A 12,446-nucleotide genomic window follows, 5' to 3' on the forward strand; every position below is an offset into this window, starting at 1 on the left:
GAGCATCAAAGAAGAAATGGTATGTGTGGATGCAGAACAGAATAACTGCATATGAATCACAGCTCATCATAGCTATGAACTCAGGGCATAGCTATGAACTGCCCTAAGCCTATTCCCAGATCTAAAATGGGGAAAACAACAGTAGTGACCTCATAGAGTTGTGATGAGGATAAAACGAGGAAAATGAGATAGCCCAGTGCTTGGAACATGTAAGAGCTCACTAAATGTTGGCTTAAAACACGCACATGCAAACCCAACCACAAACACACATGCACCAGAGAAATGTCTTTCAAACAGGAGAATCTTCGACAGCAGAGGGAACAACTACAGATTGATCTCCCTCTTCTTGTCCTCCACCAGGCAAGAGTGGCCCTGGGACATCCTTTCTCCCTCCCAAGCCCAATGAAGTTTGTGTGTGACCAGAAGTACTACTAATCATTTAACATTGCCCACAACTTTCAAAGTTTAGTTTGTCCAACTCTCCATCTTCCGACTCTTATCCTACAAGGTAGGATTTCACTGGGTGGATAGCAGGCCACATGTCCAGTTCTAACCAACGAACAGCCAGAGGAAGTAATGTCACTTCCAAACCAGAGCATGTGTTTGTGCAAAACCCACCACAGTTCTTTCCCTCTCCCAGAGGAACAAGCAATGGTCCATTTGGTGGCGCTCTGTCAGCTGGATGAGGACAACATGGAGCAGACCCCCCAGCTAAACTGCAATGAATGGGGAGTGCAAGTGAGAAATATACCTTGTTCTCTGTGACTTCTGGGGGCTGTTACCACAGCATCACCCAGCCTCGCCTGACAGTCATGAGGCTCTCCGGCTATGAAATTACGTATTTTAAATCTCTCTCCCTGGGCCAGCCTGGTGACATAGTGGTTAAGTTCGCATGCTCTGCTTCAGCAGCCCAGGTTCACGGGTTCGGATCCCAGGCATGGACCTACACACCGCTCATGCTGTGGCAGCATCCCACATACAAAATAGAGGAAGGTTGGCACAGATGTTAGCTCAGCGACAATCTTCCTCACCAAAAAAGGAAAGGAAGAAATAAAAAGAAAAAAGAAATCTCTCACCCAAAAAATCCTTCTAAAGACTCATTATTCCCCTGGCTTCCGTGACAAGCCCCCTCCCTGTCCCATCAACCTCTCTAACCATTTCTCCATTTCCGCGTGGATTCTCCTTCCTCGACCTCACTCACTAAACACTGCTGTTAACCAGTTTTGTCCTCAGCTCATTACTTTTCTCATTCTACATGCCCTCCAGGGAGATGGTACCTACTCTCCTGATTTATCCACCACAGATATGCTTAAGCTACTACCCAAAGCTCTCTCCAGGTTAGCTCCCAGCTTCCCTCCAGCCCAAAGTCCTGCTAGATACCCACCTGGCTGCTCTACAGGCATCATAAAGCCAACGCATCCAAAAGCAAACACCTCATCTACCCAGCCCCCTCCAGACATGTTTTTCCACCCACGACCCCCACCCTGGTTAACAGCACTAAATCCACTTAGTCATCCAGACCTGAAACCTGACAGTAAAGCTAGACTTCTCCCTCTCCCAACCACCCAGTCTAGTCAACTTCACCTCCCTTAAAGGTTTGTTTTTATTGTTTGGGGAAAGGGAAGATTGTTTTTATTTGTTTAATGCTTATTACAGTGAACACTAAGAAAACAGGGTCAGGAAAAGTCTCTTTTGGTGTCAGGCATAACAACGCTCTACCCAGAGGATAAATAGTTCAGTCCAGACCAAGAAACAAGCTCCCTATAATTTCTGAGTACACAATTAGGAAACTGTCAGTGGCAACCTGCATATTCATCTCATCTCTTTAGCTACTTGTTTAAGTAAAAGTCTCAAAACACTCCAAAAGAAGCTCTCCTTCTTTATTAAAATTCTCTTAAGCATTACTCATATTACTGTTCAAGTTTAAGACACAGCAAATCTTATCAAGTATTTATGAAGTTCTCTTCTTCTTGTAAATAAATCTACAAAGAGAGCATCCATTAATTCACCTCTACTTTCTCTAACCTGCTTGATTTTCTACAACTGAAAAAAGTAATTCTGGTGTACTAAAACCAGAGCCAAGACTTCTCAACATCTTCAGTTAAAATATTTGTAATTTTGATAAACCATAATGAACATCTGAAATTATACAATATTATAAACCATTATGATCCCAATAAAATTAGTGGGGAAAAAAAATCTTGTAATTTCCCAATCAAGGTAGATCACACACGTTACCTGCACTTCACAGTAGAGAACTCTGAGTGCTTGGTGTCCTTCGATTATCTTAACTGTTACACAGCACTATGCGCTTATCACCCTGGTCTTCTTTAGCCTCAAAAAGACATTCAGAATTTATCCTCCATATAGAAGAGTTCTCCTGGCAGCAGAATAAGTTACAAACAGACCCAAAAAAACGCCAAAAAACAAAAGAAAATTTTTTTATTGCTTTACAACAAGCCAGCAACAAACACAACTGAATAATTATAAACATGACACTTCTAAATTCTCAAATGGAGTTTAAGACCAGAATGTGCTTCTCCACTTAAAATGCATTTGTTAAAACTGAAATCCACAACTTCTGCCAAGAACTTTAATATTCTCAAGCAGAATCCATACAAAGAAAACTATTCTCAAACTTACTGCATGTCTGATGATGTAATTAAAAGCCTTTTATGCTCAATCCAGGCAGTGTTATTTGTACACATTTTAGACGACCATCCTAGGCACTTTAAAGATCCTAACACTTTTTCTTTCTACAAACTCTTCTGCAGAAAGAGCTATCAAGAAAATTGTTCTAAAATCCAACAATGCATAGCAATTTATGCCTCATTTCTACTTTCCTCATGATGGAAAATTTGGTCAGTCCTTAATTCAGCCTGCTAACAGCTCCGATGGCAATGCCAAATGTCCTACTATACCAATAGGAAGCCCAAACTAGTATTAGGCATGAGAGGGGAATACGTCTAAATACTTCCTATTATTCTAGAAACACTTGCACCCTCCTTGCAGTGAGCTCCAAAAAAGCCGTGGATTAAGTCACCATTTTAATACTTTCAATTCAACAGCAAAAGTTACATGGCAAGTATTCTTAGTACTACCTGAAAATGGGGAGGAGGAGGAGGAGGGTGCCAACAAGATTTAAGTGACTTGCTCAAAACTGCAAGTCTAAAACCTGACTGCTGGGATACCCATCGACAACCGAAACTGCTTACTCTAAAAAACATGACCAAATCAGCTGATTTTTTATTTTTTTTAACCCAAGGTTTTCTCTTTCTTCCAGACAAAGCACAGCACTTTTCTCTCAGAACATGCCAGTCAGGGTATTGCTAATTAACGTGACTGGGTGGCTTTACTCTCCCAGACCGAACAGTCGAGCTGGCTGCTAGAAAAAAGGTTTCGGAGCTTAGAAATCTAGCATATGCAGTGTTAGTTGAAGATGTGTGTGAAAACAATTTGTAATTGCTACAAGAGCAGAATGTTAAGGCAACATCAGAAAACAGACGTGTTTAAAACACTAAGCCCTACTCCCCACCTGGTAAATAGAGCCAAACGATAAGATGTTACTCAATCCCTTATACAAAAACTTCTCAAAATAATCTGTGGAACTTGACTTTACAATTTAATCTTTTCTATTTTGATGGCAGTGAGAGAGAACTCTGGGGCTTAACTCCCTTGCAAAAAATTTCAACATGTGATTTACTCACAAGGCTTAAAAGAAGAAAGGAAAATATGAAATAAATTGTCCTTTGCATGGCAACCATCCTTTTTAATTATCTATTTTTATACTGTATCCAGGCTATACCTGGGTATGGATGGCTAATTTGGATATAGAAAACATCAAGGATCACTTCTGGAAGAATCACAAACAAGACAATAAACTCCGCAGTCAACAGCATTTGGGTAAGCAAGAAAAGGACTTTACACAAAGAGAGTGACATTTACACTGTCTGACAGAACTAAAATACACTGAATACAGAGCAAATTCACTGAAATAACAAAGCAAAATCTGTCTTTGTAAAGGCTATTCTTTTATCCCCCCCAAAAAGTGTTTCAATTCTGATACTTACACCACACAACTGGTTAAGAAAATAAAGCGCGCGGTGTTTAGCAACGGGGGCGTCCTAACTACCGTGAGAGGCACTGGCGACCACCGAGCTCAGCAGGGCCAGCGCCGGGAGAGCCTCCTATTTCTCTACACAAGCCGCTGCCGTCTCCTTATTGAAGCCCCGGATGGAGAGATCGTAGACCACCTCCTCTACTTTCTTCACGTCATACTTCAAGCCGTCGTAGCGCTTCCTCAGGGAGTCATTTTTCAGGTTGAGAAGGCGGAAACCGGAATCCAGCTCATTGATGAAGGTGGAGATGTGAAGGGGCCGGGAGTAGTCTCCAGCAGTCACACTGTTGACTGACAGCCTTGACTGCCCAAGGAAAGACGAACGGGGACGCGTTACAACACGGCTCCTCCTTAGCACGTCCTCCACATCACAACTGGGAGACCCTCAGGCCACAAAACTTTTCCACAATGGCCTTGATAATTACATTTTTGACAACTGCGTAGTATTACTAACCAACTTAATAACTTAAGAAATCATTTCCCTTTTGTTAGAGTCTCCATAGTCTACAATTTGTCATCAATTTGAGTAAGACGATAGTGCACACCTTTATAACAGCTTTTTCTTCCCTTAGAATTTTTTTTATAGGACAATTTCTCAGGGAAGAGATTAAGAGGATAAAAGCAAGAATAATTCATACAGTTATATAGTTAAATTGCTCTCTAAAACAATGATATGAATTAACAGTTACCAGGAATATATGTCTTGCCACTACTTTGGAAGGAAGAAGTATTACCATCCTTTAAAAATTCACCCGTTAGCAAGTATGCACAGCCACCTCATCGTTTAAACTGGCATTTCTCTGATGATTAGCAAAACCTAACGCATACAGAACACAGTCAATGACTACCTGGTGACCAATAGATGGCTTAGAAAAGAATTAGCCTTCCTGAATTTTTGTACCTATTTAAAAAAATGACAGCAAGCTGGGAAGATCAAAAAGCAAATGGCAAATTACTAAGCTTCTTACCAGTTCACTAGCAAGAATGAGAACTCCTGAGAGATAATCTTCTACATCCAGATGAAATCCTTTCTCTCGATCTGGCTCAACTAAAAAATATATGAAAGTAAAGATAAGGTCATGAGGTAAATACAATTTAAGCTTCAGAATATAAAAAAATACATATATACACACATATATATATATACACACACATATACAATTTCTCTCCAAGTAAGTGCAAAAAGGGTGAATCTTTTAAAACTGTCTTTTTAATGTGTTCACAACCTTGGCAACCAGCCCTCCCTGTGGCTTTTTTAAGCTCTTAAGCAAAATTCAATTTTCTCTTCCAGTCTTCTCTCAAAAAGTAGTACCATCAAGAATGGTATCTAGTTATGCCAAAGAATACCTTTGTTTTTCAAAGACGCATGATGCAGCACTTACAGGAGAATTAACGGTACCTACAAGTGACTTTCAAAGGGTTCGCACATGCACACACACGCGCACCCACTGGAGACTCTGACGCAAACGTTAAGTGGTGAATCCGCGTGGGCTGAAACAGGTGTTCACTGTACTATTCTTTCAACTCCTCCTTAGGCTTGAAATTTTTAAAAACGAAATTTTAAAAACTAAAAGAAACACCCAAATACAAAGAACAAGCCACTACATACTTTTAGTTTTTGTTTCCAAGTAACTGGTTTTCTGTTTAGCTCTTACTCGTTTTCATAAACAGAAAGTATAAGCAGCAGGCCCTCCCACCACAAATTAAGCTCCCATGCCCCACTCTGCAGAGCAACACTGACCAAGACACTTACTGCCAAGAATTTCTGTCACCGCTTCTCGAGTCACTAGCGTTTCTGACTCCAAGTACACAACAAACGCTGCCAAGAAGACCAAGCGCTGCAACACGAACCTCCAGTGCTCGTGAAACCTGCGCAAGCACAAGCGCATTTAGGCGGAGGCACTGGGGCCCAAAGACACACAGTACAGTCATGCTCACCCATTTCAGGAGTGCCATGCTTCTCGAACAGAATCTTACGGGAAACCCAACATATAAAACATGTAGAAGCAATATGACATTTAAATACATTACACAGATTTAGCATACATTTTGCAAGTTCAAATTTATAACAATTATCTATTTCAGGTTTAATAAAGAGAAGCACGATGCAATTTTGATGAATACAAAAATTTACAATTGAAGATTATGGATGAGAAGAGCAACTGTACTTTAGAAGTTTAATCAATAAAAACAATGATGCTGCTGAGAGCAATAAGAACTGGCAACTGAAGACCGAGGGCCACTGCAAGTGCACAGCTGCCTCAACACCTCACTGATGCCCACCTTCTGATCCGAGCGTGGGCGATCAAGAAAACCCTGATTCACACGTCTAAGAAATAACGACTATTCGCAATCACTAAACACATGGACTTAAACCTCAGGGAAACTGCAGTAGTTTAACTGAACTAGAAGCCTGAAACAGGAATAAGAAATTTTAAAACCCCTGCATATTTATGCTATGCCTCCTGATTTTCACAAGTAGCAAAACATTCAAAAAATTTTTCAACAAAATGCAGATCAAATAAAACCTTCTGAGGGCCAAATCAGCCAGAGGGCAGCCAGTGTGTGACCTCCAAACCATAAAGTGTCCAAAGACTCTGCCAAACCTATTGTCCCACTTCTCTAAGCTTCATTTCCTACCTTACAGCAGGGGTCAGCAAACTTTTCCCGTGAAGGGCCAGACAGTAAATATCTTAGGCTTTGCCAGTCACTTTCACTCTCTGACTCATATCCTTACTTGGGTGTTTTGTTGGGGCTTTTTGGGTTTATTTTTTATTTTTTTTTTTTGAGGAAGATAAGCCCCGAGCTAACATCCGCTGCCAATCCTCCTCTTTTTGCTGAGGAATACTGGCCCTGAGCTAAAGTCCATGCCCATCTTCCTCTACTTTATATGTGGGATGCCGGCCACAGCATGACTTAGGTGTGTGCCCAGTATCCAAATCCAGCAAACCCCGGGCCGCAGAAGCAGAAAACGCAAACTGAACCGCTCCGCCACCAGGCCGGCCCGTTTCGGACTTTTTGTAACAACTCTTTAGAATATAAAAGCAATTCTCAGCTGCCTGAGGCAGCAGGTTACAAAAGGTTTGCTGAGCCCTGCCTTAAAAAAACCTTGTGAGGTTATACTATCCACTCTCCACATATGTCCTAATTATTTATTTCCCACATACGTGTCTTAAAAGAACAACTTTTTCACTGAGAAAACAAACATAAGTAGAAAATTTAGGTTCTTATTTACCATATTTCATCAATACTCAGATGTAGTTTTTCCCAGTTTACCATCTGAGAAATCAGGATGCATTTTACAATCTACATGTTTCACAATTATGATTGGCAACAATTTTTCTTCCCTAGTGGTACATAAAATAATGGCGTTATCTTAAAATTAATGCTGTTGTAGAGTCAATGAGATATGGCTAAAATATCAGCTAAATATGTGACCTGATAGTGAAAGTCAAACTTTGAGGTAAAACTCAACTCCATATATACTGTCACCTAATCCCATAACCTTAATCACACAGATAGGATTCATCCAATCTCACAAATAACTTGAATGTACTAAAAAGATAGTCTCTATATTGACTTTCATACAACTCATATTTTCTTAATTACTTTTTCATTGCAAAAATTACACATATTCCTTAAGAAAACTTTGAAAGTAAAAGGAGGGAAAAAAATAAAATCACCAATTTTGTCACCATTAAAATACCACCACTACTAACAGTTTGATTCTTTTTCTTTCCATTGTTTCTCCTACATAGAAGGATTTCTACCTAGTTCTAAGCAATCATTCAGTACACGTAATTTTTCTACCTTTTTTCACTTAACGTTGTAAAATAACGCTACTTTTCTTACAAACCTGTAATACTGTTCAGCAGGGAACTTGGTCTTCAAAGATGTTAGATGTGTTTTTACTGTACCAAAATGTTCTCGAGCTTTCAAACACCTCTTTGGAACTGATCAAAAAAGATAATCAAACATAATAATGAAAGACTTACCAAATTTCAAATACAGTTCTTGGTTTATAATCTATACAGCCTACCTAGAAATAAATCAACATTTTTCAAATTTCATGACCAAATGTAGGGTATGCATCTCTGCTTTTCAACCTGGCTCTCAAAATTTAATCTCTGGTTTCCCTAACGATTAATCAATAAACAAAAACTTACTGAAATGGAAGGTTAGGAAGCGTGTGGGTATGCTGTCATACATAACCTCATCCCTAATGGGCTGTGCACCAGCTGCTATTCCTAGTCAGCACTCAATGCAAGCCTAAAATTGGACTGCTTCCAGCTCCCATATTTGGTCAAAAAGAAGCTATCAATTATTCTCAGTCAGTCTGACCAATTTCATATCACTGAGGGAAAATGACCTTCATCTGACGCCTACAAATTATAGTCATAGCATTCTCTACCTCAAAATACACTCAGCTCTTTCAGTTGTGCTGGCTACATCTTACAACGGAGGTCTCATGTCTAAACTTATCATACTTGATCTCCATTCAAGGAGCTGACTGTAAACACACTGAAAACTTTTTACACTGGCCATTTCATACCTATGGATGCATATTAAACCATACTCAAAGACTGAAAGGTTGGGTTTTTTTTTTAAAAAGCCAAATAAAAGTTGCTAGGTACACAAGAAAGCTATATGAAACTACTACAATTATCAGCAGAACTCCATCACAATAGTAAACATTCCTATTTAAACCAGTAAAACCTATTCAAAACATAAGTGAAAAATCAACCAAAGTACAGAATTCTGTAAACCCATAAAATGATCAACTCACTTCTAGAAATTTTTACTCACCATAAAGCACAAGGAAAATTTTTTCATAATAAAATGATACAGACATAAAATATCTTCTGGATAGAAATCAACTCTTTAAAGGAGAGATTGATAAATTAGATAAAAACCTTAAAAATCAAAATAAAGAACTTACTGTCCTGAAACCCAGCACCCTGATGGACCCCTTGCAGTAGAGTTAAAATCTCTCGAGCTGTTTGTTCTAAACTCTGGACAACTTTTCGGATTTCCTAAAGAATTAAAAATCAAAGTATCAGATAAATTCAACCATGTTATCACAGCCTCAAACCAAATATATTAAATACCATATTTGATCCATAACATTTTCACACACATTCAAGACACTAACAATCTTTTACAAGGACTGAACTGGCACAGAAAATATCCAGGTTTGAACCCTCACTTTTCCGCTTATTTCCTCTGTGAGATCGTTAGGAAGTCAGCAAAAAGCCTTAGATGCCTCATGAAGCCTTCAAAGGATAATCGCCACCCACTCACCCCAAATATCCCACTGGAACACTATAAACCTCAAAAGAGATGAGGCATCTGAACATAATTTGTAAGGTGAAGAATGAAATGCAATTCAAGAGTTGGGTATTTTTCATTCACTCATTTTACAAATACTCACTGAGCACATGTACAAGCTAGGCATTGTATAAATTACTGGGGAACCAAGCAGATAGTCCCTTCCTTCCCGCAGTTAGTGTGTAATGGGGAAGACCGACGTTTAAAAAGTAAAAATCGCCGAACTTTTTAGAATGTTAATGCGATACTAGAAAATATGACAGGGAAAAAAATCATTTAGATTGCGACGTCAAGGACGGGAATATGAGATAACCGGGAAAAGAGTGGAAAGGATCGAATTCCAGAAAAGCAAACAGTACACACAAAAGTCTTGATTCAGAAAAGTATTTGAGGAACTAGAAAAGTGAAAGTGAGGTAGAGTGAACACAACATACAACGAAAGATGGCGAAAATGAGACGGACGGATGGGTGGGAGGGAAGGAGGGAGGGACACCTGTGGGCCACAGTACAGTGTAAAGTTTTATCCTATGTAGAATGAGAAGCCATAGGAAAGATTTAAAGAGAAGTCACACGTGCTTTTAAAACACCAACAACGAACACATGAAACGCGCGTTGTCTGAGTCCCGACTGCCCAGCCTTCGACCTGCACAGTGTCTAAAAGTAAGGAAACTGACACTCAAAAAAAGTAGGTGATGCCGAGGAGCCAAGACCCGAACACAGGGAATCACAACAGAGCAGCAGGATCGGGGGTGGGGGAAGGCACGTGCCCTAAGCTCAAACAAGAGGCGTATCAACCCACCCCCAGAAGCTTCCCCGCCGCTCGAGACTGAGCGACGGAGGAGGGCCGGGCGACGCGGCCCAGCTAGGCAAGGAAAGGGAAAGGGGATGGGAGAGAGGGGGCTCGCCTCTCGGATGTCCTGCTCGGCAGCCAAAAAGCCCTGCAGCTCCACGAAGATCTCGCTCACAGACATGGCGCCGGCTCCACAACAGTCAGCCAGCGCGGCGACGGCGGCCAGCGAAAAGCGTTCCAAAGACAACCAGCGCAGTCGCTCACAACGCCCGCCGCCACCGCCAAAGGCGCCGCCGCGTCCACCGGGCCCTACGCTACGGCCGTCGCTGGGGTCCTCCAAGGTCCACGGCGCGCAGAAGGCCGGGCTGTCCGCTGTGCTGCCTGAGGCACCTCCCTGCCGCGTCTAGAGGCGGGGCGCGCGCCCAGGGGGCAGGGCTGGGGGAGTGGGCGGGGCTTCCGTCTGAGGCTCTTCAGACAGGCATCGCCAGAAACAGCCCACGGTGGGGGGGAGGGGTGGTCCTCGGAGCACGTGGGCCTCGGGGAAGCGGGGGCGGTCTTGGCGGTGGTGCGGGCTATCGCGGCTCTTAGCCTGCAGGGTGTATTTGTTATATGCGGCGGCCGATGGGGGAGCGGGGAATGCTTCGGTGTTAAAGAATATCACAAAAAGCTGGGTGCAGAAAAATGTGGAGAGGTTGCAATCTTCGTGTAAAAGCGAGAAAAAACTGCGTTCGTATTTGCAAAAAATACACGGGAAAAGGAAAGTTTACGTGGGACTGTGTGAATAGGGGGTGGATTGAGAGCGAAATTTTTCTCAGTGTACTGTTTTTATTTTAACGCCTTCTCCGAATGATTGTATTACCTGTTTTTAAATTATGTGAATTTTTTAAGCGTGTACTGTTGGAAGTTTCTCTTCCACTCAAGTTAACACTTCCTTCTTCCAGTTCCCCTTTATTGAGGCAAGCGCCGTAACGATTTTGTTTGTCCTTGCTGATTTATTCAATGTATCTACCCTACGAGTACAAATGTGTATGTGTGTGTAGGATGCACTCTCCAAATGAATTAAAGTGATTACTTATATCAACTAAATGATAGTTGATTTGCTTTGTGCCAGACATTATTCTAAAATTTTACACGAAGGATCATATTTTACCTTCGTTATACTTCTGTCAAGTTGATGTTATTGTTATCTTAGAAGTAAATATGGTAACAGATTAATTGACTTGCCTAAGGTCACATGCAGCTAGTAAGTGATGAAGCTGGGATCCAAATGCTTTGTTTTAATCTCTATGCTATCATCATCTATTTAGCACAATAATAATTGCAAGGGACTTTAAATACCTTATCTAACTTGTTGACCCCCCTACAACTCTATGATGTGACAGGCTAGAAAAGCTCAGTTTTAGCAACTTACTCAAACACAAGATTTTTTTTTTGCCTGAGTACCTCTGATATCGGGTACCATTTCGTGGTTTGACATTTTAGGCAGTAGAATCTGATAATTCACAAAAAGGACGAAAATAGCAATGGGAGCTCATTTTTATTGACTTAGTATCTGCCAAACATGTTCTTAGCAGCGCTTTTTGTATATTAACTGACTTCATACAAACCCAAATTCATTTTTCAAATCCTGTAACATGTCTTTCCATGCCAAATCAAAACAAAGATTGTGACTTTTAAAATTCTAGCAGAAACAGGAGTCTGCCGAATCACTTTTTTCCAAGATCTAATGTGGTTTTTAAGCATCTCCTAAGAATATCTTTTTCTCATTTGTCAAGTTAGAACTATTAAAACTCTCTCTAAAATTTAGGAGGATTGTCAATAATGTGTGCAAAAGGATACTTTCTCTCCCTAGGAATTTGACTATTCTAGGTACCTCAAATAAGTGAAATGAAACCATATTTGTCTTTTTGTAACTGGCTTATTTCACTTAGCATAATGACCTCAAGGTTCAGCTGTTTTGCAGCATGTGACAGGATTTCCTTCTTTTTTAAAGCTGAATAATATTCCATTTTATGTATACTACATTTTGTTTACCTATTCTTCCCTCCATGGACATTTAGGTTGTTTCCACCTTTTGGTTATTGTGAATAATGCTGCTATAAACGTGAGTGTGCAAATATCGGCTCAAGTCACTGCTTTCAATTCTTTGGGGTGTACCACCTGAAGTGGATATAGGATAATACTGTGTTCAGTTTTTTGAGGACCATCCAT

General features: G+C 40.7%; 1 protein-coding gene across 3 annotated transcripts; it reads right to left on the bottom strand.

Moving 5' to 3' along the window:
• Window positions 1-2,425: 2,425 nt before the first annotated feature.
• Window positions 2,426-10,727, bottom strand: TSN (translin). Of its 3 annotated transcripts, none has more exons than XM_001489408.7 (6): window positions 10,351-10,727; window positions 9,057-9,150; window positions 7,974-8,070; window positions 5,871-5,986; window positions 5,086-5,165; window positions 2,426-4,421 (listed from the first exon to the last, which is right to left on the bottom strand). In XM_001489408.7, exons 1-6 carry the CDS (start codon window positions 10,414-10,416, stop codon window positions 4,188-4,190), a joined length of 687 nt encoding a protein of 228 aa, XP_001489458.1. In that variant the 5' UTR covers window positions 10,417-10,727; the 3' UTR covers window positions 2,426-4,187. The 3 variants fall into 3 exon arrangements, with proteins under 3 accessions (XP_001489458.1, XP_023478475.1, XP_005601489.1); XM_023622707.2 differs by having other exon boundaries at window positions 5,859-5,986; window positions 10,351-10,618; XM_005601432.4 differs by lacking the exon at window positions 5,086-5,165 and having other exon boundaries at window positions 10,351-10,617.
• Between the last annotated feature and the right edge of the window lie 1,719 nt (window positions 10,728-12,446).

The sequence above is a fragment of the Equus caballus genome, chromosome 18, assembly GCF_041296265.1.
Source record: "Equus caballus isolate H_3958 breed thoroughbred chromosome 18, TB-T2T, whole genome shotgun sequence".
In the NCBI taxonomy this organism is placed as follows: Eukaryota; Metazoa; Chordata; class Mammalia; order Perissodactyla; family Equidae; genus Equus; species Equus caballus.

What these genes read in the sequence shown, in the direction of transcription:
- TSN (XM_023622707.2), bottom strand. Translation starts at nt 10,416, where the DNA reads ATGTCTGTGAGCGAGATCTTCGTGGAGCTGCAGGGCTTTTTGGCTGCC. An exon ending in CCGAGCAGGACATCCGAGAG is followed by an intron (nt 9,151 to 10,350) that starts GCGAGCCCCCTC and finishes TTAATTCTTTAG; the next exon opens with GAAATCCGAAAAGTTGTCCA. An exon ending in TCATTCTTGCTAGTGAACTG is followed by an intron (nt 4,422 to 5,085) that starts GTAAGAAGCTTA and finishes TTCCTTGGGCAG; the next exon opens with TCAAGGCTGTCAGTCAACAG.